The 23486-nt window shown below is 38.8% G+C and overlaps 1 protein-coding gene across 15 annotated transcripts in view; it reads left to right on the forward strand.

The window, feature by feature from the left end:
- The first annotated feature begins 495 nt into the window (after window positions 1-495).
- LOC134527125 (casein kinase I) overlaps window positions 496-23486 on the forward strand; it is a 480870-nt gene continuing 457879 nt past the window's right edge. For 2 of the 15 annotated variants that reach the window (XM_063359505.1, XM_063359510.1), the window contains exons 1-2: window positions 496-606; window positions 1152-1378. In XM_063359505.1, the coding sequence (XP_063215575.1) occupies window positions 1165-1378 (214 nt within the window). In that variant the 5' untranslated portion in view covers window positions 496-606; window positions 1152-1164. The other 13 variants (XM_063359498.1, XM_063359500.1, XM_063359497.1 and 10 more) reach the window with 13 other exon arrangements.

Below are 23486 nucleotides of genomic sequence, written 5' to 3' on the forward strand. Positions count from 1 at the left end.
GACGGATCTGGGAAACAGTCGCGGCCGACCTCATGGGACCATACCCTAAAAGTGCTCGAGGGAACCGGTTCCTGCTGGTGATTACTGACCTGTTATCTTGATGGGTGGAAGCTTTTCCATTAAGAACTTCCAAGCCGCCAAAAGTATTAAATTTAAACACATCTACAAAATTAACAGAAATCACAAATTCACCACTATAACAAAGGCGGTTATTGCTCAGATCAGCATGAATAAATTGTTCATGATATAAAAAAAATTACGCACCTCCAAAAATTTAAGGACAGTTTGAAGATAACGTTTTCATCGGTTGTGTGAGAATGAATTAAACTTTTTAGTTTCACAATGTGATGCTTTATTTTGATTTCAAATGTCAAATATTGGTTGAATTGCCGTAACTCAATTTTAATGTAGTAATATAGTTTAATAACACTCCTCCATGTGATTTTTATGATGTAATTGTATCGATATTAAGAATCCACATAAATCGATAATTTCATTACCAATTTAGTTTTTTTTAGCATTAAAGGCAAAGTTTGTTACATATATATTTTGCCCTGTAAAATTTATAGTTATTAAAGATTTTGGTAACTACTATATTTTAATATGGTAATGAATTATTTTGTTAATTTGTAGCTTTGATTTCATTAGCGTAGTACCATACCATTGTTGCGATTGCGCTGTGCATTTTACCTGATTGCAGATCATGTGGCAAATTTCAAGTGTATGTTGCATAGTAAGATGAATTTAAATTGTTCCGTTATAGCTTTAGATCTTTAGTTTACTGACAAGCCTAGTTTGACAGAATATTGCTGTGGTTCTAGGCGTATTTTAATTCGTTGCTAATTTTTTCTGTAAGTTATCTGTTTGGAATCATTCCGCGACCTGATGGGAACACTGAACAGGAAAGTAGAATAATAATGGAAGTGGTTGTGTGCTATTGGGGGTGTAGTGCGATTGCGAGGAAAGTTACATAGCGATGTGCAAGGAAACGAGTAGTTTATTTAGCGCGAATGCTTGAAAACCGTGTCTGAAGTGTACGTGTGAAATGAAGGAAAGGCTTTTCGTGGCTGCAAGTATTGTCTGTAAGCCAAGGGCTTACCTGTGACAAGAGTAGCCATTTGCCTGTGCTAATCTATTTAGTTCGGTTTCAGTGCTTTGTGCAGTATGCAGAAACGCGAGGCAAGAGAAAGGGATAAGGAAACACGCGAAGAAGTATCGAAAAGAGTTTCAAGATCCGGTGCTGGAGGAACAAGAACTAACATGCATACGAGTCGCCACAGCGGTGTTTCTGGGGGCAACTCTGGTGTGTTAATGGTGGGGCCCAACTTCAGAGTTGGAAAGAAGATAGGCTGTGGAAATTTTGGAGAGCTGAGACTAGGTGAGTGTTACTAATTCTTGTTTAACTTACATGAGTGTATTCAGTTAGACATTGATATTCAAGTTTTACTTGCTGTTGAGCACTGGCTATGGCGAACATTAATGGCAAGGGCATGTAATACCAAATTTACCTCTGTATTACTGGTTCGTTAAAATATTTTACCTAGGGGTTGAATTTTGCTTGAGGAAATAGACATGTACTAGGGTTGGCTTTCAAAATTGGCCATTTATATTTGAGTTTTTAAATGTCTATGAGCTACTGCCACCTCAACTCTAGATTAAACTGGGGAAAAAGCCATGACAAAACTTCATTAGGGAAATTTTGAAAGTAGCGGCTTATGTCAACCAAGTGGAATAGATAAATGTAATAAATTTTATCTATATTTAGATTTAATAAAATGTTACCTTTTTTGCCAAATAGGTCATTGAAATATTACAAGTGGTATTTTTACCTGTGAAGGCTGTGGTCATACTGCCTCAGGCACTGGAGTGGTGTTAAGATTTGCATAAAATATGCAATAATTTGCAACCTCTTAGCACCTGTAACATTGCTGAGTTATATTTTCGACATGTGTTCCTAAACTAAACAGTTTGGTTTTGGTTACCTCCAACCCGTTGAGTTTACGCTCAGCCATTTCCAAATTTACGTATCTGGAGATCAGAAAATTCAATTAAAAAAATAATTGGTTTACTATTTTTATTTCTGTGACCAAACACTAAATATACCCTGCTCAGTATAAGATCTTTTGTGTGTGCTAAGTTGGTTTTTGTATCTTTCTCAATAAAAGTGCAACTGTTACATTTATGCCCTATTTTTATGTCACTGAAAGTAGAATACTATCTTTAAGTTACCTAATCAGTTTGTACATAAATAATTTCTTCTCTCAAAGCCAGTGATCAAAGTTTTCTTTCACTTCACAATTTGGGACTACTCTAGAATATTATACTATAGGCCCTACCATTTTTCATGAAGTCACATATATGGTGTCGCTTACATCATGAATAGGTACCCCTACTTTTTCTGGACAAATGTGGGAATATGGGGATTTGGGTGGGAAATATATTCCATATTTTTCACTTACGGTATGTCACTTAATAGTTGTTTTCAGAACAGAAAGAAGAAAAAATTGGAAAACAGCCATTCCGGTTGTCACGGATGTTACATTAGTACTAATTTTAAATTCAATATGTTCAAAATAGAATTTATTTTGCATTATTTTATTACTGGACTCCATGAAAGATATCTTTATCTTCATACAGCAAAAATTTTGTTGACTATATTTTACAAATTTTGCAAAAAAATTAATAAAAGGCTGTGTCACGGATGTTACAAAATTTGTGAACTCACCTCGGGCATTGTCAAATGAAATCAAAAAACTCTGGTCTCTGCCTCACACAAGAATACTTTTTTATCCATAATGTTTGTCTGAAAGCTATGGTAGTTTCATAACTATCACGAACGCAAAGAAAACACATTCAGTAAATATTTTATAGCTCTTTTTTTCATGTCACGGATGTTACACACATTTTGTCACGGATGTTACAGCTGGTATTATTATCCTAAATTTTCCCAAATTTACAGGCCAATTTGAAAATTCTAAGTAAAAATACTGAATATAACTGTTATAAACATAAAGAGACTAAAATTACTAATTTAACCAACTAAAGAAAACACATGCCAAGTATGTATACTTACACATTTAAAGCATTTGAAGTGTACAGAAATTTAAAGACATAATATATTGAACTGTAAGAACATCACATCACAAACAAACTTTGTCTTTGAATTTATACACCACTCTGCTTCCTATTTCCTTAATGTCTGGGATCGGAATAGTACATACCACCTGATTAACATGTACATCTCTCTCATCGTCTTCATCAGGAACAAATAGCTTTCCACTTTTACCATACTGTTTCAAGAAGAGCACACGTAGATCACCATTTACATTCAATGCACTTTGACATATTGCAAAATAATGATGGCTAGCTTTGGACTTTCCATGACCAGTAATGCATACTTTTACATACATACCAGCAGTAATATTTGCAATGTTAATGGGTTGATGATTGTCATCTGTGTTTGAGGAATGAAAGAGTTCAGTAGTATTATCTTCACAAGATTGCTCAAAATCTTCAAACTTTGACTCTGCAACACTGTTGTCCGTATCAGAAGAATACACATCACTCCACCTACACTTCTGATTTGTCAACGCTGCTTTGGCTCTGAAAGCAACTTGAACTTTACTTTTGGCAGACGTTGAGGTAAACCCAGCAGCAACATGCAAGTCATCGATTTTCCTGAAGTAATGAATTTCTCTTATACCCGTCATACCTCTCACTTTCTCCCACCGATTGTTCAGAAACACTGAAGTCTCTTCTATTTCTTCTTTGCTTACGTAAAGTACCTCAGTGGACTTGCACTGAGCTTGAGCTACATTGAAGAATTCTCCAGCATTATTGACTGTAGTACGTCGAGCCTTGACAGTTGTCCAAACCATTCTTTTTACTTGGCCTCCGATGGCATCTACTGCACCCTTTCCGTGACCAGCAGCAAAGAAGTTCCACTCTACAGTCTTCACATTGAGATCGTCAGCCAAAAAGCACATGTTAAAAACTGTATACTTGCTCTTAAATTGGGAAGAACAGTTGTCTGAAAATATTATAAGATCACACAAAGACACATTTGGGTTCTGCTGAAAGTGAGAAATTATTGTTTTTATGAAAGTCCAAGCTGACTGTTTGGAATGGCTCACATCGTCACTTACTACCACATATGAAAATGCCATGTCCTCAAACCACAAGCAACATGTAAAAATTGTCACTTGGGAGTGTTGCCAGTGGGCAGACTGCACTTCGTCTTGTGAAATGATGCTGTAGTTCTCAGCAAAGTCTACTTGCATCACAGCTTCTCCTTTCCTTAAGTTATTCTTTTTGTCTTCAAAGTATCTTGCTTGCTCACATTTTACAAACACATGCTTCTTGAAATTGGGGATATATGTATTTAGTTGTGTTACAAAGTTTTGTAGACTTGAAGATACCTTTTCAACTACCAACTGACCCTCTGTTTTTATCCATTTATTCCATTTCACCTCCCTTGAAAAGTCAGAATGTGGTTCCAGCAGACTTTTTACATCATAATGGCAAACAGAGCATTTATTAGTCATGCATCGTTCTTCATGTGTATTACAACACATTATTTGAATCTGCGATGTTGGTGTTAAAGAATTTCCTTGATAACCAATACAAAAAGGAGAGATAGCCTCAGCTAAAAATCTGAAATTTGCATGTTTAATGCATACACAAACATTATGTGGAGTATCTTTAATGGGTTTTACATGTTTTGGGCGCATTTCAAAGAATTTAGAACGAGATTTGTGTATTTCAGGGTAGAGTTCAGAAAACTTTTGGTGAGCTTCAACAACACTCATCGTAAGGAAACGTTTTTGCTTCTTTTCTTTCTTTCCTGTGACTTCATTTTTCACTGTTATGCAGTCTCTTTTCCCAGAAGTTTGCCAGCTAATGTCATCATTCTCAAAAAAATTTCTTGCAGTTTCCAAATCTTCTTTTCTGTACAATTTTCCCCTGGGTGCTAGAAATTTTTGTGCTTTAAAAAGCTCATCCTCTGGAGTTGAAAAACTTTCTTTCATCAATTGCCTAACAACAGCTTGTTTCTTCGTAGGACTATTTGGCAAGTTCTTACGTGCCTTGTGGACAGCTTTACGAAATGTGCTGGTAGAAGTGTAGGAACCCAGTGCTGAAAGGTTTGTAGGCTCCTTACAAATGTTGGTTACTAGTCTTTTCTTCTTCCTCCATTCCTGCACTCTAAGTCTTGTTTTTTCTCGTTTAGTGTTTAATAGCTTCTTATCATTAATGCACTTCTGTTTTTATGCTTGCCTCTTCAACCAATTTCTTTCTCTGTCTTTTTTCAAATATTCAGCCCACCTCTCTGTATTTTCCGACTTCATTTCTGCTCTCATCTTCGCTGTTCTTGCAGCAGATGTGACAGGTGCCATTATCTGCAACAAAATGGGATAATGTAGGTTATTTACATCCATCACATACTGAAATATAGGTTATGTAGGTTATGATGATGTAGGCTAAAGCCCAGAGACATTCTGACATATAAATACTGGTGGTAAAAATGCTAACACCTTAAATGTGTAACATCCGTGACACTTATTTTTTAAATATTAAAAACTTGTATAGTGACTTAAAGATAGTAGGCAGTCAGCACCTGACCTAGATGCCAACATGGCCTAATTGTTACAGAGGAATGAAAGTCCATTACTGAATAGAAAAACTTTTTCAAGTTTTCTGTCACTGATGTTACATTACAAACATATACTTACTGTTTAATATATACATTTTGAATTTACTCACCTGTATCAATGAAATTTCCAGTGCACACACTTAAAACATCTCTTGAACCATAGCACCTTTCAAAACTTTGTTAAAAGCTTATCTTTTTATTCAGTAGGTACTACCAATGCTTAGAAAATAATGTAGTGCCTGTAAAAAGTCAACACCACTAGATTCAATGCTTGTAAATCATGTTAAAATTTGTATATTTCTTAAATTAAACAGTGTTATCCTTAAATTTTAAGTATTATCTACATTAAAAAAATTTATACATATTTCTTGAAAAAATAATTTTTTTTTTTAAAAGAATTCCCATTTTGGCCAGAATGGCTCAAAATATGGTGTTCACACACTCCACATGTCCCTAAATTTACTTAGAAGTGATGGTTTTTTAATTACTACTAGTTTGAGAAAAAATTAAATCTTTATTTCTTCCATTATAATACCTGTGCTTTTACGCTGCCGCTGACATTCATTGTTTACCCGCAAGAAATTGTTTTGTATGTTTTATATTAGAGATGTTCTTGAATTAATCCTGCATTGAAGGTTTCTTAATTCCTACTGGTTTGTGAAAAACTTAAGTTTACAACTTACATTACAATCCCAATGTATTCACACAATCGCCGACATTAATTGTTTATGTTTATCCTATTTTTTTTTTTGGGAGAACATTAGTTAATCAATGTGGTGTTATGATAATTAAATTTGTTTAAATTACGACTATTGCAATTGTAAGCAAATTTAATGCTTATATTTCATGTTGATTGTTTTATTAGAATAATTAATTCACAATGTTTTTTTTTATATTGCATTTAAAGAAGGTTGAGTCATGTATCCCAGTTTAACCTTGGATCCGGAAGGCTTGATCATGATGGCTTGATCCTGTGGTACGTGATGCTTGCTGTTTTAATTTATTATGTTGTAAGATCCTTATGGCATTCTGTGGTACATGATGCTTGCTGTTATAGTTCAGTGTGTTGAATGATCCTGTTGGCTTGATCCTGTGGTATATGATGCTTACTGTTCAGTATGTCGGAAGATGCTACACATGAAAAAATTATGAAATAAGAAAGAATTACAATTGTAGGTTGAAAAAAAAAATCCCTTTTTATTCGATTTACAAACATATTCATTATAATATTACAATATTTTCTATGTTCAGGATCTTTTGATGTAGGCCTATTGAATTAAAACAGCAAGTATTATGTACCATAGGATCAATCCATCAGTATCATACTACGATACCTATCAGGATCTTTACATACTGAACTAAAACAGCAAGTACCACAGGATCAAGCCAACATTATCATGCCATCAGGATCAAGTCTTCAGGATCCAGGAATAAACTTCAATATATGAAACTAAAGAATTAGCATACTTTTAATTCTCATTGGTTACTACAGTTCTACAAAACAGAGATACACGATCACGAGTAAACTATGAATGGTGGTGGCAGTGTTATGTAAGCTTTAAATTGTAATTTTTACGATCCATTAGGAATGAAGAAACCATCCTTTCAGGGTAAATTTCGGTATGTGTGTAGTTTGTGAAAACCATGTGTACTGATTTTATTCTTTCCCTTCTAAAAAGCAGTGTTGTCAGAGTATTACCCATTTTTAATATCATCGAATACTGATAATGATCAAGTAGAGTAGACTGAGTGGGACTATACTCTAGTTTACAATACCAAGAAAAAACATTTTTCACACATTATATACCAGTATCACTGAAAGAATACACTGTGTGGGACTGCACTCTATTTCACGGTACTAAAAAAATATCTTTACTTGTTACACACATTTAAATACTGGTGTCAGCAATTTTTTTTTCTTTCATTTAATGATTTAAAATCTGTTATCTCTAAACAGGTTTTTACTTCTTTTTTTTCACCCCCTCTCCCCTTTTCTATTTCAACAGTTTTGCGTGCAATGTGCAGTAACACGCTGTTTACATTACGTTGTACACATTAAATAATCAAATTTCTGTAACACAATTATGTACACATGACTTTACATTTACTTGTATTTAACTTACATACCTACCTTAATAAATTAAAATCAATTTAAATTTATCTTTGCTTTTTTGTTGCCTGTACCATTTCTCTCAGAAACTTCGAAAAAATCAATCATTACTTTCCTCTCCTACATTGATACCAATACATAAACTACTACAATGATACCAATACATAAACTACTACAATGATACCAACTTAAGAATAACCCCTCAATTATTTTATTTTATTCACCTACCTTCCCCCCTCATCCCTTGAACCAAGCTTCCTCAATTGCAGATATCATGTTCTAGAATTGACACCCCTATAGTTACTTGAAACTATTCCGTGAAAAGGCATTGTGATACTTAAAATATGTTGGTGTTTGTTATTGGTTTGTTAGGTTCCGTACATTTAAAATTGTATAAAGTTGGAGATTTTTCGATTAGGTTTGGTTAGATGTATTAGAATTTCTGTGAAATTGTGTGAATGGTTAGCTTAGGTTTGGTTAGTTAAATTATAGGTAGATAGGCTACATAAAAATGTGTGTATGGCTGGTGTAGTTAGATTAGGTTAACTATATTATAAAACCAGTTTAGTAAACAAAATGGATAACAACCAAAAATAGATTTATTGAGTTGCTAATTTTTTTTGTGTTATATATTGGAAAAGAAATACGTTTCCAATCATTACCTACGTCAGGCTGGTTTATTCTCTAGAAACATCTTTTTTGGAAGGTTATGATATTGTTACGATCGCGCTTGGCTGCAGTGCTTGGCATCGCCGCGCTCGTTCGGCCTGTCTGCGCCCCCTTCCACCTGCATCCTCTCCCTGGTATCTCGTGTCATACTATCGCGCGACATCCTGACCGTCGCAGCGCGCACCTGCCTCAGATCGGGTTACTTAAAAGAGGCCGCACTGCGGAATAAAATGACTCAGACGCCTTTATCGGCGTTCTTAGAGCAGCCACCGCGTCCTTCGAGGACTCACGACGCGTTTCTGGGCATTTCGACGGCGAAGGTCGCGAGATATCTCGGAGACATGCCCAATTGTTCTGGATGGGAACCCAAGGGCTATTTAAGGAGGTTGGGCCGACCTTCGAGGCAGTCAGTCAGTCAGAGACTGAGTGGGAGTCCTCCCGCGGCGGAGTTTCCGGGCGATAGAGTCGCGGGCGCGGCGGAGTCCCGAGTGAAGTGGCGAGCGAGTCGTCGAGTGGGATCTCGGCGAAGGGTGTGACGGCGGCGGCGGAGTGCGGCGACGGAGTCCCGCGGCGGAGACCCACGAGGGGTGCTGCGACGAGAGTTGCGCCGGAAGTGCGGCCCAGCGAGGTGTGTGAAACGAGTGACTGGGGAATTGACATTTCTTTACGTGTAATTAATTATCTGCCAATTTAGAAGATTATTTGTAAGTGACAAGTAGTAGTAATAAATAAAACTGTGTGTGATAAAAATCTTTAATTGGGCTATCCTTTACGAACCCGCAGGGAAATCGTAACATTTTGGTGTCAGAAGTGGGATAGCCCTAATTAATAGATTTAGGATTCAGTTAGAGTATTAGAATAAAAGTTAAGGATAGAATTTAGTTTACGAGAATATAGTTAGTGTTTAGAACTTTAGTGAATTTGAAATTTTCTAGAGTTAGTTTGAGTATACTGTAGTCAGTGTTAGTTTTGAATGTAATAGAGTTATTGTTAGTTAAATTAGAAGGTTCGGCTAGGTCATTTAAAATTAAGAACAGTATTAGAAAAAAATTTATTTAGGCTTGTAGTATATGTGGACAAGAAAGATGGCTGCCGATGAGCTTAAGAATGTCCTGGCATTCTTGGCCGAACTGAAGAGTGGCCAGGAAGAAATGAAGAATGAAATGAAGAGTAACAGGGAAGAAATGAAGAATGAAATGAAGAGTAACAGGGAAGAAATAAAGAATGGCCAGGAGAAAATGGAGAATAGGCTGGACGAGATGAAGAGTAGCCAGGAGAAAATGGAGAATAGGCTGGACGAGATGAAGAGTAGCCAGGAAGAAATGAAGAATGAAATGAAGAGTGGCCAGGAAGAAATGAAGAATAAAATTGATAATTGCCAAGAAGAGATGAAAAAGAAGATCGATGAAACCAGCAACCAGTTGGAAGGCAAAGTACAGTGTTTAGAGCAACATGTGGCAGAACATGAAGAACTAGTAGCACAACAGCTGGCCCAACTCGAGCACACCACAGAACAGCGAATATCAGCGGTAACCGAAGAATGGCGCCGGATGCTCAAGGATGCTACATGTGCTACGAAACGAAGCAGTTATTCTGGAGATGTGAAGGTGGAAGGCGCAACCTGTCATTCAAAGTTCAAGCCACCCACCTTCGATGGCCAAACCTCGTGGGCTGTCTACAGAAGACAGTTTGAGGCAGCTTCTGAGGTAAATGGCTGGGACGAGGAGGAGAAGGCTACAGCACTCGTCCTGGCCCTGCGAGGACCTCCACTCGAGCTGCTTCAGACCATACCAGTACCAGAGCAGAAGAACTATGCGGTACTGGTGGAAGCTCTCGAGTTAAGGTATGGCGACCGACACATGGGCGAGGTATACAGAACAGCCCTGAAGACACGTCAGCAGCGGCCCTCAGAAACATTCCAGGAATTCGGGGCAGACATCGAGCGTCTTGTGTACCTCGCTTATCCAGATGCACCAACAGAATTTCGACAACAGCTGGCAACCAGTGCATTTATAGACGGGATCAGAGATGCAGAAGTACAGCAGACTCTTCGTTTGGCCCGGCACAAGAAGAGCTGCGATGCCTTGGTCCATGCCTTGGAAATTGAAGCGGCACGCAGTGCTTCAAGAAACACCAGCATTAGGACAAGGAGAACTGGACTGGAGCCATATACTGAAGGAAATGCCAGAAACAACACTAATGAAGGAGATATCATCAGGGCATTGAAGAAGTTGCTAAATGATTCTCCGGGTACCCAGGCCCGAAGAGTAGGACGCCCACGGTGCTTTGTCTGCCAAGAATTAGGACACATCCAGCGGGAATGCCAGACACACAAGAAGACATCACAGAAAGAAGACAAGCGAGAAGAACAGGGAAACGGGCAGTAGCTGGTGTGAGGGGGCACACGCCAGCTCTACGGAAAATGGTAGCCCCTAGGGTTTTCCCAGTATCCTTACTTCGCAGAGGTCAGGACAGTTTGTTGCTTAATGGATGGATCAATGGTAGACAGTGTTTACTCACTGTTGACACAGGGGCATCAGTGTCTATCATCCGCTCAGACCTTGTGAGTAGGGACAAACTGAAGAGAACACCCATTCCATACAGGCTTAAAACAGCCACTGGGGACACTGCACCAGTGCATGGATGGTTGGAATCGGAAGTAAGGATTGGGACTTGGACATTACCACAGAAATTTCTTGTTGCCGATATCACTGATGAAGTAATTCTAGGAGTGGACATAATGAATCAGTATGGATTTGTTATTGACATGGAGGGACAGGTACTGCGTATAAAAGGGGAAGAGGTGGCTTTGTTTACCCCTGATCAATTGGAAGTTCCTGTAATGCAGGTAGTAGTTAGCGAATCTGTGTCAATTCCAGCAAACCATGAGCAGATTGTAGCTGCTAGAATAATGGGAGACCCTAGGGGCAACATGAGCTACCTGATTGAGCCGGATATGACTTTAGGATTGGAGAAGCTCCTGATTGCTCGAAGCATTGCTAAGGTCGGCGAGGTTGTACCAGTCAGGGTAGCCAACCTTGATTCGCGAACGAGGGTTCTGAAACAGGGAGACCCAATAGCTAGCTGTGAACCAGTCTCTTGGGTAGGCCTGTATGAGTCTTCTTCACCTAGCATACATACCGAGCAGAGACTTAATCCTAATTTAGAACAGTTATTGGAGCGAAGCCAAGATAATCTGACAAGTGAAGAGATGGAAGAAGTTACTTCTTTCCTGTTGAGAAATCAAGATGTTTTTTCCTTAGGGGACACTGACCTTGGAAGAACCAGCATCGTGTATCACCGCATTAACACTGGCGATACCGAACCAATCCGACAAGCACCACGGCGACTTCCTCTAGCGAAACAAGAAGAGGCAGAGAAGATGATTGCAAGTATGATGGAGGGTGGTGTCATAGAGCCTTCTGCAAGTCCTTGGGCTTCCCCAGTCGTTCTGGTAGCTAAGAAGGATGGCCAACTGAGGTTCTGTGTGGATTACCGGAAGCTGAATGATGTCACCAAAAAGGACAGCTACCCCCTCCCACGTATCGATGACACACTTGACACACTCTCTGGCACCAGATGGTTCTCTACGCTGGACCTAAAGAGTGGTTACTGGCAAGTGGAGCTGCACCCCGAGGATAAAGAGAAGACTGCTTTCTCAACAGGAAGTGGGCTGTTTCAGTTTACTGTGTTACCATTCGGATTATGTAATGCACCCGCAACCTTTGAGAGATTGATGGAACTTGTGCTGCATAGCTTGACTTGGAAAACATGTCTAGTGTACCTGGACGACATTATTGTGGTGGGAAATACTGTAAAGGAGCATTTAAAGAACCTCCAGGACGTATTTGACAGGCTTCGCCATGCACAGCTCAAGTTAAGTCCAAAGAAGTGCTTCTTGTTTCAACATGAGGTAACATTCCTCGGACATATTGTATCACAGGTTGGGGTCCGAACAGACCCTGAGAAGATCCGGTCTGTAAAGGAGTGGCCACGGCCTGAAAACAAGCATGATGTAAGGAGCTTCTTGGGTCTCTGTACCTACTATAGGAGGTTTGTACCTGGGTTCGCAGCCATTGCAAAGCCTCTGCATGAGCTGACTGAGGAAAGGAGGCAATTTCTGTGGACGCCAACATGCGAGACTTCCTTTCAAGACCTGAAGAAAGCCCTGTGTACAAGCCCTATTCTCGCCTATCCCCGTCAACATGGAGACTATATCCTTGACACAGATGCAAGTGGAAGGGGGTTGGGAGCTGTACTTTCCCAAGTCCAGGATGGGAATGAAAGAGTCATAGCATACTACAGTAAAGTTTTGTCTAAGCCTGAAAGTAACTATTGTGTCACAAGAAGAGAACTTCTGGCTCTAGTAAAATCCTTCCGACATTTCCACAAATATCTGTATGGTAGGAGATTCCTTTTACGAACTGACCATGCTGCACTTAAGTGGCTGTTACAGTTCAAGAATCCAGAGGGACAACTTGCTAGGTGGATTGAACAGATACAGCAATATGATTGTAAGATTGAACACAGGAAGGGCCGAATTCATAGCAATGCCGATGCTCTTTCTCGAAGACCTTGCAAGGTAGACTGCAACCACTGCAAAAGAGCAGAGAAAAATGAGGGAATCGAAGATATTCGGCGAACTACTATAACAAACGGTGAAGACAAATGGGACAATGCCAGCTTGAAATCGGCTCAGCATCAAGACCCTGACCTGGGACCCATTATAAGCTGGATGGAAAAGGGTACTGGACGTCCATCATGGCAGGAGGTATCTAGTGACCGAAAGGAAGTGAAGGCTTATTGGGCACAATGGGATTCTTTAAGGCTTGTGGATGGGCTGCTCATGAGGGCATGGGAAAGTCCAAATGGAAAAGTAGTTAAGATGCAACTATTACTTCCAAAGAGTCTAGTAGCAGAGGTTTTGAAAGAAATCCACGATGGTACTTCTGGCGGACACCTAGGAGTTAACAAAACTCTGGGTAAGACCCGCCTACACTACTATTGGTTGAAATGTCGCCAGGATGTGGAGGCATGGTGTAGAAAATGCGAAACATGCTCGGCTAGGAAAAGACCACAACATTGTAGTCGCGGAAAAATGCAAGCCTATAATGTGGGAGCTCCATTTGAAAGGATAGCAATCGACATCGCTGGGCCATTCCCCAAGACTAAAGATGGTAACCGGTATATTCTGGTAGTGATGGATTACTTCAGTAAGTGGCCAGAGGCTTATGCACTTCCCAACCAGGAGGCTACCACCATTGCAGATACACTAGTCAACAACTTCATTTGTAGATTTGGGGTACCAATGGAGCTTCACTCAGACCAAGGCCGCAACTTCGAGTCCACAGTGTTTCAGGAGGTGTGCCGGTTACTAGGCATAAATAAAACCAGGACTACAGCCCTACATCCTCAGTCGGATGGCATGGTGGAAAGGTTCAACCGAACTCTAGAGGAACACCTTGCCAAGGTCGTGGCCGAACATCAGCAAGATTGGGATCAACATATTCAGTTATTCCTGATGGCTTATAGGGCCGCCATTCATGACTCGACTGGGCAGACTCCTGCAAGTATTGTATTTGGACAGGAGTTGAGGCTACCCTGTGACATCAAGTTCGGTCATCCTCACCAAGAGTCGACCAGCACTACCGACTATGTCAATCGCTTGGAGGAACGAATGACATTTATACATGACGAAGCCCGTAGGAACCTCCGAATAGCGACAAACCGAATGAAGACAAGGTACGACATGAAGGCTAACTCGGCAGGATACCACGAAGGCGATTTAGTGTGGCTGTATAACCCTCAGCGAAGGAAGGGCAGGTGTCCTAAGCTTCAGACAGCATGGGAAGGCCCGTATGAAGTATTGAAACGGTTAAATGATGTGGTGTACCGTATCCAGAGGGGGAAAAGAGGACGAATGAAAGTGGTGCATCTAGACCGATTGAAGGGATATGCGGGAAGAAATGAATTACCTGTTCGGGACGAACAGGTTTAAGGAGGGGGCAATGTTACGATCGCGCTTGGCTGCAGTGCTTGGCATCGCCGCGCTCGTTCGGCCTGTCTGCGCCCCCTTCCACCTGCATCCTCTCCCTGGTATCTCGTGTCATACTATCGCGCGACATCCTGACCGTCGCAGCGCGCACCTGCCTCAGATCGGGTTACTTAAAAGAGGCCGCACTGCGGAATAAAATGACTCAGACGCCTTTATCGGCGTTCTTAGAGCAGCCACCGCGTCCTTCGAGGACTCACGACGCGTTTCTGGGCATTTCGACGGCGAAGGTCGCGAGATATCTCGGAGACATGCCCGATTGTTCTGGATGGGAACCCAAGGGCTATTTAAGGAGGTTGGGCCGACCTTCGAGGCAGTCAGTCAGTCAGAGACTGAGTGGGAGTCCTCCCGCGGCGGAGTTTCCGGGCGATAGAGTCGCGGGCGCGGCGGAGTCCCGAGTGAAGTGGCGAGCGAGTCGTCGAGTGGGATCTCGGCGAAGGGTGTGACGGCGGCGGCGGAGTGCGGCGACGGAGTCCCGCGGCGGAGACCCACGAGGGGTGCTGCGACGAGAGTTGCGCCGGAAGTGCGGCCCAGCGAGGTGTGTGAAACGAGTGACTGGGGAATTGACATTTCTTTACGTGTAATTAATTATCTGCCAATTTAGAAGATTATTTGTAAGTGACAAGTAGTAGTAATAAATAAAACTGTGTGTGATAAAAATCTTTAATTGGGCTATCCTTTACGAACCCGCAGGGAAATCGTAACAATATGCACCATGATAAATACAGTGTTTCATGAGTCCATGTTTCAAGTAAATGTGCAAACTTTTTGAAAAAGGTTGTTTATTTTAGAGACAGCAATAAAGCATATGTGTAATTAGTAGTTTTTCTTTTTTGACTTCTAATGTAATAAAAGGTTGACTACTTAAGTTCATTGTATTTAAGAATGAAATATTAAATTACTTAGTAGTTTCAGTAATTGTAAGCTTATAATATTTTTTATTTGTAAAGTAGTTCTAGTAGTTAACAAAGTTAAGGATTATTTTCAAATTCAAAAGTTGTTTTTTCAGTACCTACGCTGTTTGAAATGACAAATTGAACAAATTTTCTTGTGTGATTGCCATAGTATTCAGAACAGTCATTTTGATTAATTTCTCTTTTATGAGTATGTTGGGAAAAGTTGATTGGTTATGTGTACTATTAATTTAATTATAGTTTGTACCTATATCGTACTTTGGGTAATTATATTTTTGCTAGGTTAGGTTTTGCATACATATTGGTGATGATGGTAAGTGTAAGGTTGGTTTGATTAGTTTGGGTCAGCAACATAAAGCAACTGTATTAAAATCTTTTATTTAGATAACTTAACCTAACTAACCCTTCACACGATTTTATTGTATTTTTTGTGTTGCTAACCTCACCTCGCGAGTGTTAGAACTGTTTATGACATGTAAAATACTTGAAATATCAGAATGTGATTTCATTGAATGATTCAAAATAAATCAAGGAACTCAATAAATATATTTTCAGATATTTATTATTTTTTAAATGTGTTCTGAACAGTAAATAATTGCTGGCAATTCATTATAGAGGTACATACTGCAGCCTCATAGAATTATTATATTTCAACTTGAATGTTAATTTTACTGTCTTAATTTCACTTAAGTGACATGTCAATTTAGATTTTTGTTCTCTATGCAATTGTATTACCTATTTTCAATAGTTGCTTTGCTGAGATTACTTGCTCTAAGCATGGAGTTTTGTTTTAAAAAAAAAATAAGAAAAAGAAAAGGAATATTTTTTGACGTTAAAAATTATAATGAAGTTTAAATTTGTTTTCTGTTATTAAAAATATAAGTTTATTGTGATTACATTAATAATGAAGCATTTAGGCCTATCTGAAATAAATAATATTTAATTACGTTCTTCATTCTCGTCGGAAGATTAATCAATATTATGTAAAGGACTGGAAGATTACTTATATTAACAAATCGTCGAAGTTGCTACATAGCTATATGAAGAGTTAGCAATCAATTTCGAGATATAAAACAAAATATATGAACTACACAAACAGCAGTGCTTAGCCATTCCACGAAGTTACTCCACGAGATTTACCGAGAAGAACCCACGTCTGTATCCACAAATGAAGGATATGATTCTACCAACGGAGATGTCAGCACAACCGACTTAGGGACAGCATGATCAGGTCGAACCCTGGTTCCTGCAACAAGCAAATTTTGATAAGACACAACTAGAAGGAAGTTCATCACCCTTGCCGGTAGCTGCGAATACCTCATCGCGAAAGGAGTCCTGGCACTAGAAGACTACCATTATCATATTTATCGGTAAACTACGGACTAAGGTGGGTCATGCACCATGGAATCCAGACAGTACCATCTTTACTTTTGTGTGCCTAATCAAACTGATAGACTTGACAGAATTTTAAGGCCTATTATTTAATGTTAATTTTGTACACAAAATTCATTCTGTTGAATGGTTTAGATACCAAAGTAAACTGATAATAATTTTATTGAAATATTAGCTAGGAAATTTCCATATTTGCCAGTGGTCCTTTGCAAAGCCACTGAGTATTTAACTGAGGTAATTATAACAGATCAGCTAATTCTACGGATATACTTGTGAATATAAAGAAAAATAATGTGTAAATTTTAATTTAAAACAGTTTCTATTTAAAACCTAAAACAAAGACGTACTCTTATCAATCTTGTTAAATCCTAACATCAATAGCAACCAATGATAATTGTGTATAATTATTTAGTGTACGTGTGTTTTTGTATTAGTCAAAGGTACGTGATTGAGATCTTGTATAAAGTGTGTTGTCAACGTATATTACAAACACGTAATAATTAAATAAAATAACAATTTTGAACTCAATTTATCTTCTTTGTCAGGTACTTATTAACTGAACTTAACAAGTAAATATTCCTGATTTGATAAATGTAATGACATCTCTATTTTGTTTTATATTGACTTACCAAAGTCTTAATTTTTCATGATAGTTTTGTTTTTCCATTTATCTAAATCTGTGGTATACAACTATAAAAGTTGAAAGTTATTTTACTACTAGGTCTAATAACTTTCTTACAACTTGGAGATGCGTTACCTACAACATTACCAACCTTATTTTTAATGTAGCTAACCTAAAAAACCATCCATAGGCCTACAAGTTCAAATAATTTTTAATTTACTTCACCTGATATTTAACCATTTGGTATAATGATAAATTACCTACTGGTAAACTACTTGGAAGTATAGCAATGTCCTCGTAGAAAATAATTGGAAACGTGTCAGGAAGTAAGAAAAAAAATAATTTATAATTTTTTATTTCTTTTTTTTTCCCCAGAAAAGTTGCTCTCTTGCAGAACTACCGAATTCCATTTCTTACCATTTAAAACTTTTTCCATGTATCTTATATATTAAAATTTTTCAGAGATGGCCTACTAAATAATAAACTAGGTTTTTAGATTCTGCATCTGCACCACATTAAAATGTTGCTGTTGTAACAGCTTGTTTTTGTCTCCCAATATGTTGGAGTTGTTACTAGACATGGAAACATCCTACAGAAAATGAAGCTGGATTGCTTCATCAGTTAGGTAACAGTCACTAAAAATATCATCTAATTTTTAGTTCTTTAATACAGAGGATAAATTAGACTGATACTAAAAACAACAATTCAAATATAAAGTCATTCACTGTACATTGGGCAATGGTTACTGTATTTGTGTGTGATAATGAAGGTAATAAACATGCATAAAACACCACCAAGTTTGAAATAGAGATCCATCATGTAAGTGAAATACTTTTATTACATTTTACCTTATAAAATATGTAAAAACAACAGTAAATAAATGTACCAAAGAGATATGTACTTACATCTTGGGAGACATGCTTAACATGGAAGAACAACAATTGTACTACACCACAGTGATATGGAAGTGCATATAGAAAGTTTGTGTCTTACCATAGATAACGAGTCAAATTCAGCTCTAGAAATAGAGAACACACTTTAACTATACTGTTCATATTGTTGCCTTTTAAGTATACAGTAAGTAGATTATCTTTTCCTCTTTAACCTGACAAGGCAGCGGCTAGTCCCTGTTATTAGTGGCGCGTCTCCGGCTGCTCAGGGACGGTAGATTAGGGTTCGTGCCTCGTGGCCTAAGGGATCTAGCCTGCCCAGGATGACTTCAGGAAATAAAGTCCGAATGAAGTTTTTATGGTTTTATGCACGATAAAACATACCCTTTACATGGGGCTACCGCGGTCCCGCCTGTGGCAATCTCAATAAGGGCGATGCCCGGTTCTGCGCGCTTTAATTTCCCCGCACACTGCAAGGGGCATCCCACCCGTACTGTAATCGTGACTAAAAAGGCCTAGCTGTGGAGCGACGTCTCCCTGCGTCTCTCGAGCGCGACTGCTCCCCCACGTGCCGCGACCGCGACTCCCCTCCCACGTGCCGCGACCTTGACTCCCCTACTCCGCGAGCCCGCGGAACGCGCGGATTGGCCACAGGCGGAGAACCACGGCCTAGGCGCCCGGTGAATAATACGAATAAAATAAATAAAATTATGAACTATAAAAACAAAAAAATCTGAAATGAAATACAATACAAAATAAGTACTTGCAAAAGGAAACACAAGTCTACACTGCACCCTCGGCAAGTAGAAACACTTCCACGAAGCACCACTCGGCAGGAGAAGGCATTGGCGTGACATATAGGCCTGTAAGAGTTAAGGAGGCCTTTGGGCCGACGTCAAACCTTATTACTATTGAACATCATACTGTAAAAAGAATTACTTGCATCATCAGTCGCTATGAACAAGAATAAATATGTACACTATTACACTGTAAATGAACACTAACTACTTGACCAGTGTAAGTACACCAGAATGTTGTAATGACTTGAATTTTGTGCACCACTAAGGTAAGTGCACCGGTAGTGGTCATGCTAAGAAAAACTTTACAAAAAAAATTTGCCTACCTAACCTTGTTGGTGTAATACAGCTAGTTATGTGTTTGACTTTAACCTCAAACTTTCTTAAACAATAATATTAAACACTTTTAGATAAAAACCAATTATTATAGAAAATCTCTAATTTAAAAAAAAAAAGTGTTATTTTGTGCCAGTAGTCGGCATGCCAATTTTCGTCTTTCCCAGTGCTCGTCATATCTTTGTGCCAGTAGTCGTCATTCGTGGTATCAGCACTTATGAATAGCAATAATGGATTCGTAATTTTAATTACAAACCATTTTAGGTCTAAATTTTATTTCAAATGATTATTCAAACTTTTGAAGTTATTTTTACGAATTTTTTTATTTTAAACTAATATAAAATATGTAAACAATTAATTAAAATTATAAAACAATCAACTTACTTATATATTGATACCGTCACAATAAATAAAGCTGCAACAAAGATACATTGTGCCAACTCTTGCATAGGTCATTGTCAAATATAAACATGCCAATATTAATAAAACTAATACATAACACATGTGAAACACTAGAAAAATGGAGAGAAAAACATTAAACACACCAAACATTTTTACGATAAATAAACATTCATTGTAACTGATAATTCGCGTGTGCGCGGGGATAAATCAAATGTTGGCAAAAATTGTTTTCTTATGGTATGGAATAAAGGAGAATAAGCTCTACAAAATGGTGCAAATGAGTTAAGTCTAGCACTATTGTGTGTTATTCTACGGCACTGAACTTTTGGAGTTACATCACAAACTGACAGTTTTCGTGCGTGAAAAAGGGGATAAGTAATTTACAATGACATTTTGACAAATCCCCTTCTTCCCACCCACCCGTGAATTTATGCTTATATTTATTTAAAAATTCACAATGAGTAGTAAATAACATTTAAACAATTATCTATTCTGCTTAAAAAAAATACAATTATGCATGGAAATTAATTCAACATAGTTACTCTTCTACAATAAGTAACTATAAGTTTTCTGAACTTTAATTTTCATTAACATCAACATGTCCATTAAAATTGTAGTTGACCCTGGCACCTTGCTGGCTCATAAATGGAGGTGGTAGAATGCCATTTATTTGTGACCTATTTACATAAGAAACATTGTTTTCTTTCGCCACAAACACCTTTTTACCATCATCCTGAGCTCGCATGCCCATTACTTTAACTTCTTCCCCTTCAGTGTCTTGGACAATGCAGACAAATCTGTATTTCATAGCACCCCTTTTTCCACCCATAAATGTCACAAGTACAAACGATCCAGGTCGCAAATTTTCATCAGTCGCCTCTTCCAACTCCACACTATCTTCTTCATACTGCTCAACCCATTCATCTGAAGATTCCACAGTAACAAATTCTTCCTCCGATGATGTTGATGAAACTGAAGAATTTTCATCCACCTTCCTCTTTTTGACTTTCTGTTTTTCTTTCTCCAGCCTCTTCCTCAATCTTTCTGCTGCTCGTTCTTCTTTTTGCTTCTGCAAGTCCATTTTGGTCTTCTCTTTCTTGGAAAAATAATCCTGCCAGGCACTAGAACTAGCAACAGAGGGAATTTTTTCTTTCGGTGCACGTTTCTTTAACTTGGGCTTCTGAGAGGCCAAAACAATGCTCGCTTGAAAGGAGAGGGAATAGACTTTTCTGTGGGCACAGCAGAAAGACCTTTCGATGTTGATGGAATGGGATCAGGATCAAATGAAACATTGCCTTCAATGACTGTGCCCACTTCATCAACAACAGTTGGAGGAGTAGATGATCTTTCAGGGATTATTTCTTGAATTTGTAGGGTGTGTGGTTCCTCATATTGGGCAGTAGAGCTGATTTCGACCTTATCACAATATTTCACATGTCTCCAATATTCAAACATTGTCATGTCCTTTACATCTCCCTGCCATACATTTCCAGATTCCTTGAAAAGCTGCAATTTCTCTTTCACAAGAAATTTTTCCAAATGCTCAACAATCTCAGAACTACAAACATTACTCTCTGGAGTCTTGGGTGTAGATAAGAGAACTGTTGGTGTGCATGGGATACTGGAGGGTGTAGAAATGAACTTGTCCTCATCCACTTCTGAAGGATTCCATGGGAAAATTCCACTCTTCTTAAATGAGTGCTGTAAAATTTCTGGAGTTACAGCTTTCTCAATCGCAGTTTCCAGCAGTTTGGCAAAGTCTTTCTTTTTTAGTGTGGGGTCTCCTTGTTCGCCACACGCTGCAGTCGCCACTCATGAACTGCCGTTTTCCATTCACTTTTAAGTGGCTTGAAAACTCCTACATCCATTGGTTGCAGTATGTGGGTGGAATTAGGTAATAATGCCACTAAAACTATGCCATGTTCTTTGCAAAATGTGCTGCTGTTCAGTGTGAGGTGTGATGAATGGCCATCGATGAACAGTATTGCTGGTAAAGTTATCTCCTTATTCACCAACCATGGGTAAAATATGTTCGTCAAAAATTCGTAAAAAAACGTCACCGGTCATCCAACCATTTTGTGACTTGCCCACTCCCCACTCAGAAGGTATTCCTGCCACAATATCTTGTGGCAGTCTTTCATATTTCAAGCACAGCAGTGGTGGGCAAAGTTCACCAGCTGCATTCCCAGTCAATAATACTGTAACACATTCATTTTCATCAGAATTGACTTGTTGAAAAATGTTTCTGTCTCCTTTTTTGGCCAGTACTTTGTTCCCCTTAGGGTTGAGGAAAAATGCTGACTCGTCTCCATTAAAAAGTCTTCTTGGATCAGAGAGAACATCTTTCAGTTGGTTTTCCTCCAAGTATTTAAACACTTCCTCAAACCATGCTGAAATCTGTTTCTGTGAGACAGCAGCCCGACTAGAAGTCAAGTTCTGGGCAGTTCTCAGTGTTAAGGCTGGGTTCCTTTTAAGAAAAGATGCGCACCATTTCCTACCTGGTCGCCCATCTTTAAAAGGAAAAGGCCTCTTCAACTCTTTTGTGAGCTGCTGCACACTATTCTGCAAATCCTCCATGGTAATTGGGAATCCTGCTTTGCAGAGAGAAAGGGCCCAATCAACTAGCATGCTCTCTTCCTCCTTTTTGAGCCAAGACTCGGGTCCCATTTTTCGTCCAATAGGTGTCTTCTCTTTTACTTTGTCGGAAAGAGTGTTCCTTGGAATACCATGTCTTTCCGAAGCTTGTTTTATGGACGTCCCGTCCTTCACAGTTCTAGTATTTGTCATTGTTCTGTACCAGTAGTCGTCACCTGTGACGACTACTGGTCCTGATGACTAGTTGGAAGTTTTACAAGCACAGTAAACTTAACATAATGTAATACACATTTTAGTAGTTGCTGATTTTCAATTTTAAAAATAACTGACATGTACCAGTGTTGGTCAGGTATGACGATAACTGGTGATTTATGAGTATTAAGTGATCCAGTGCTCATCACCCCCCTTTCTTTGTATCGTTGAATATAATCTTAAGACTTAATGTACTAGAAATCATGCTAAACACTTCGCAGAAGCAAACAAACACAAACATTGCAATGAAAGTAACAGGCACACAATTTATTAAAAAAACGAATTACTTACCTTCTTAACAAAAACCAGCAGCAGTATATCTCGCTTCTTACAGTATACTACACGACTTCTTAGATACGGGAATCCCCGATCGGCAATCGTGTGCGTTCAGAAATCTTCATGTAGAAATAAATAAACGACTCTTGCTCTGAACTTTAATATGTTCGACACCCGAGATTTTACATTCTTGCACTTGTTATGAATTTTTATTTTATAAGTGACGACTACTGGTGCGATGACGACTTCCGGTACACGTACCTTAGCTTAGGTTTGGTAGTATGTACAGTAAGTTCATAAATTGTTGAGCATAAATTTAATCGGTTGCTGGGAATGCCAAAGCTAGCAATTTTTGTTAAGGAACATATCTCAAAAACCTAAATCCTGCAAGTGCAAAAGTAACACACAAATTTTAATTTGTTGGGCTTCAGGGAACTACTCCGCTGGCTGAGAGTAAGTACGATCGCCGCACAATGACGTTCAAGTGTATCTATTATCTGATATACATAACCCTTCATGGCATGAAACT

This window comes from Bacillus rossius, chromosome 1 (genome assembly GCF_032445375.1).
Source record: "Bacillus rossius redtenbacheri isolate Brsri chromosome 1, Brsri_v3, whole genome shotgun sequence".
Classification (NCBI taxonomy): Eukaryota; Metazoa; Arthropoda; class Insecta; order Phasmatodea; family Bacillidae; genus Bacillus; species Bacillus rossius.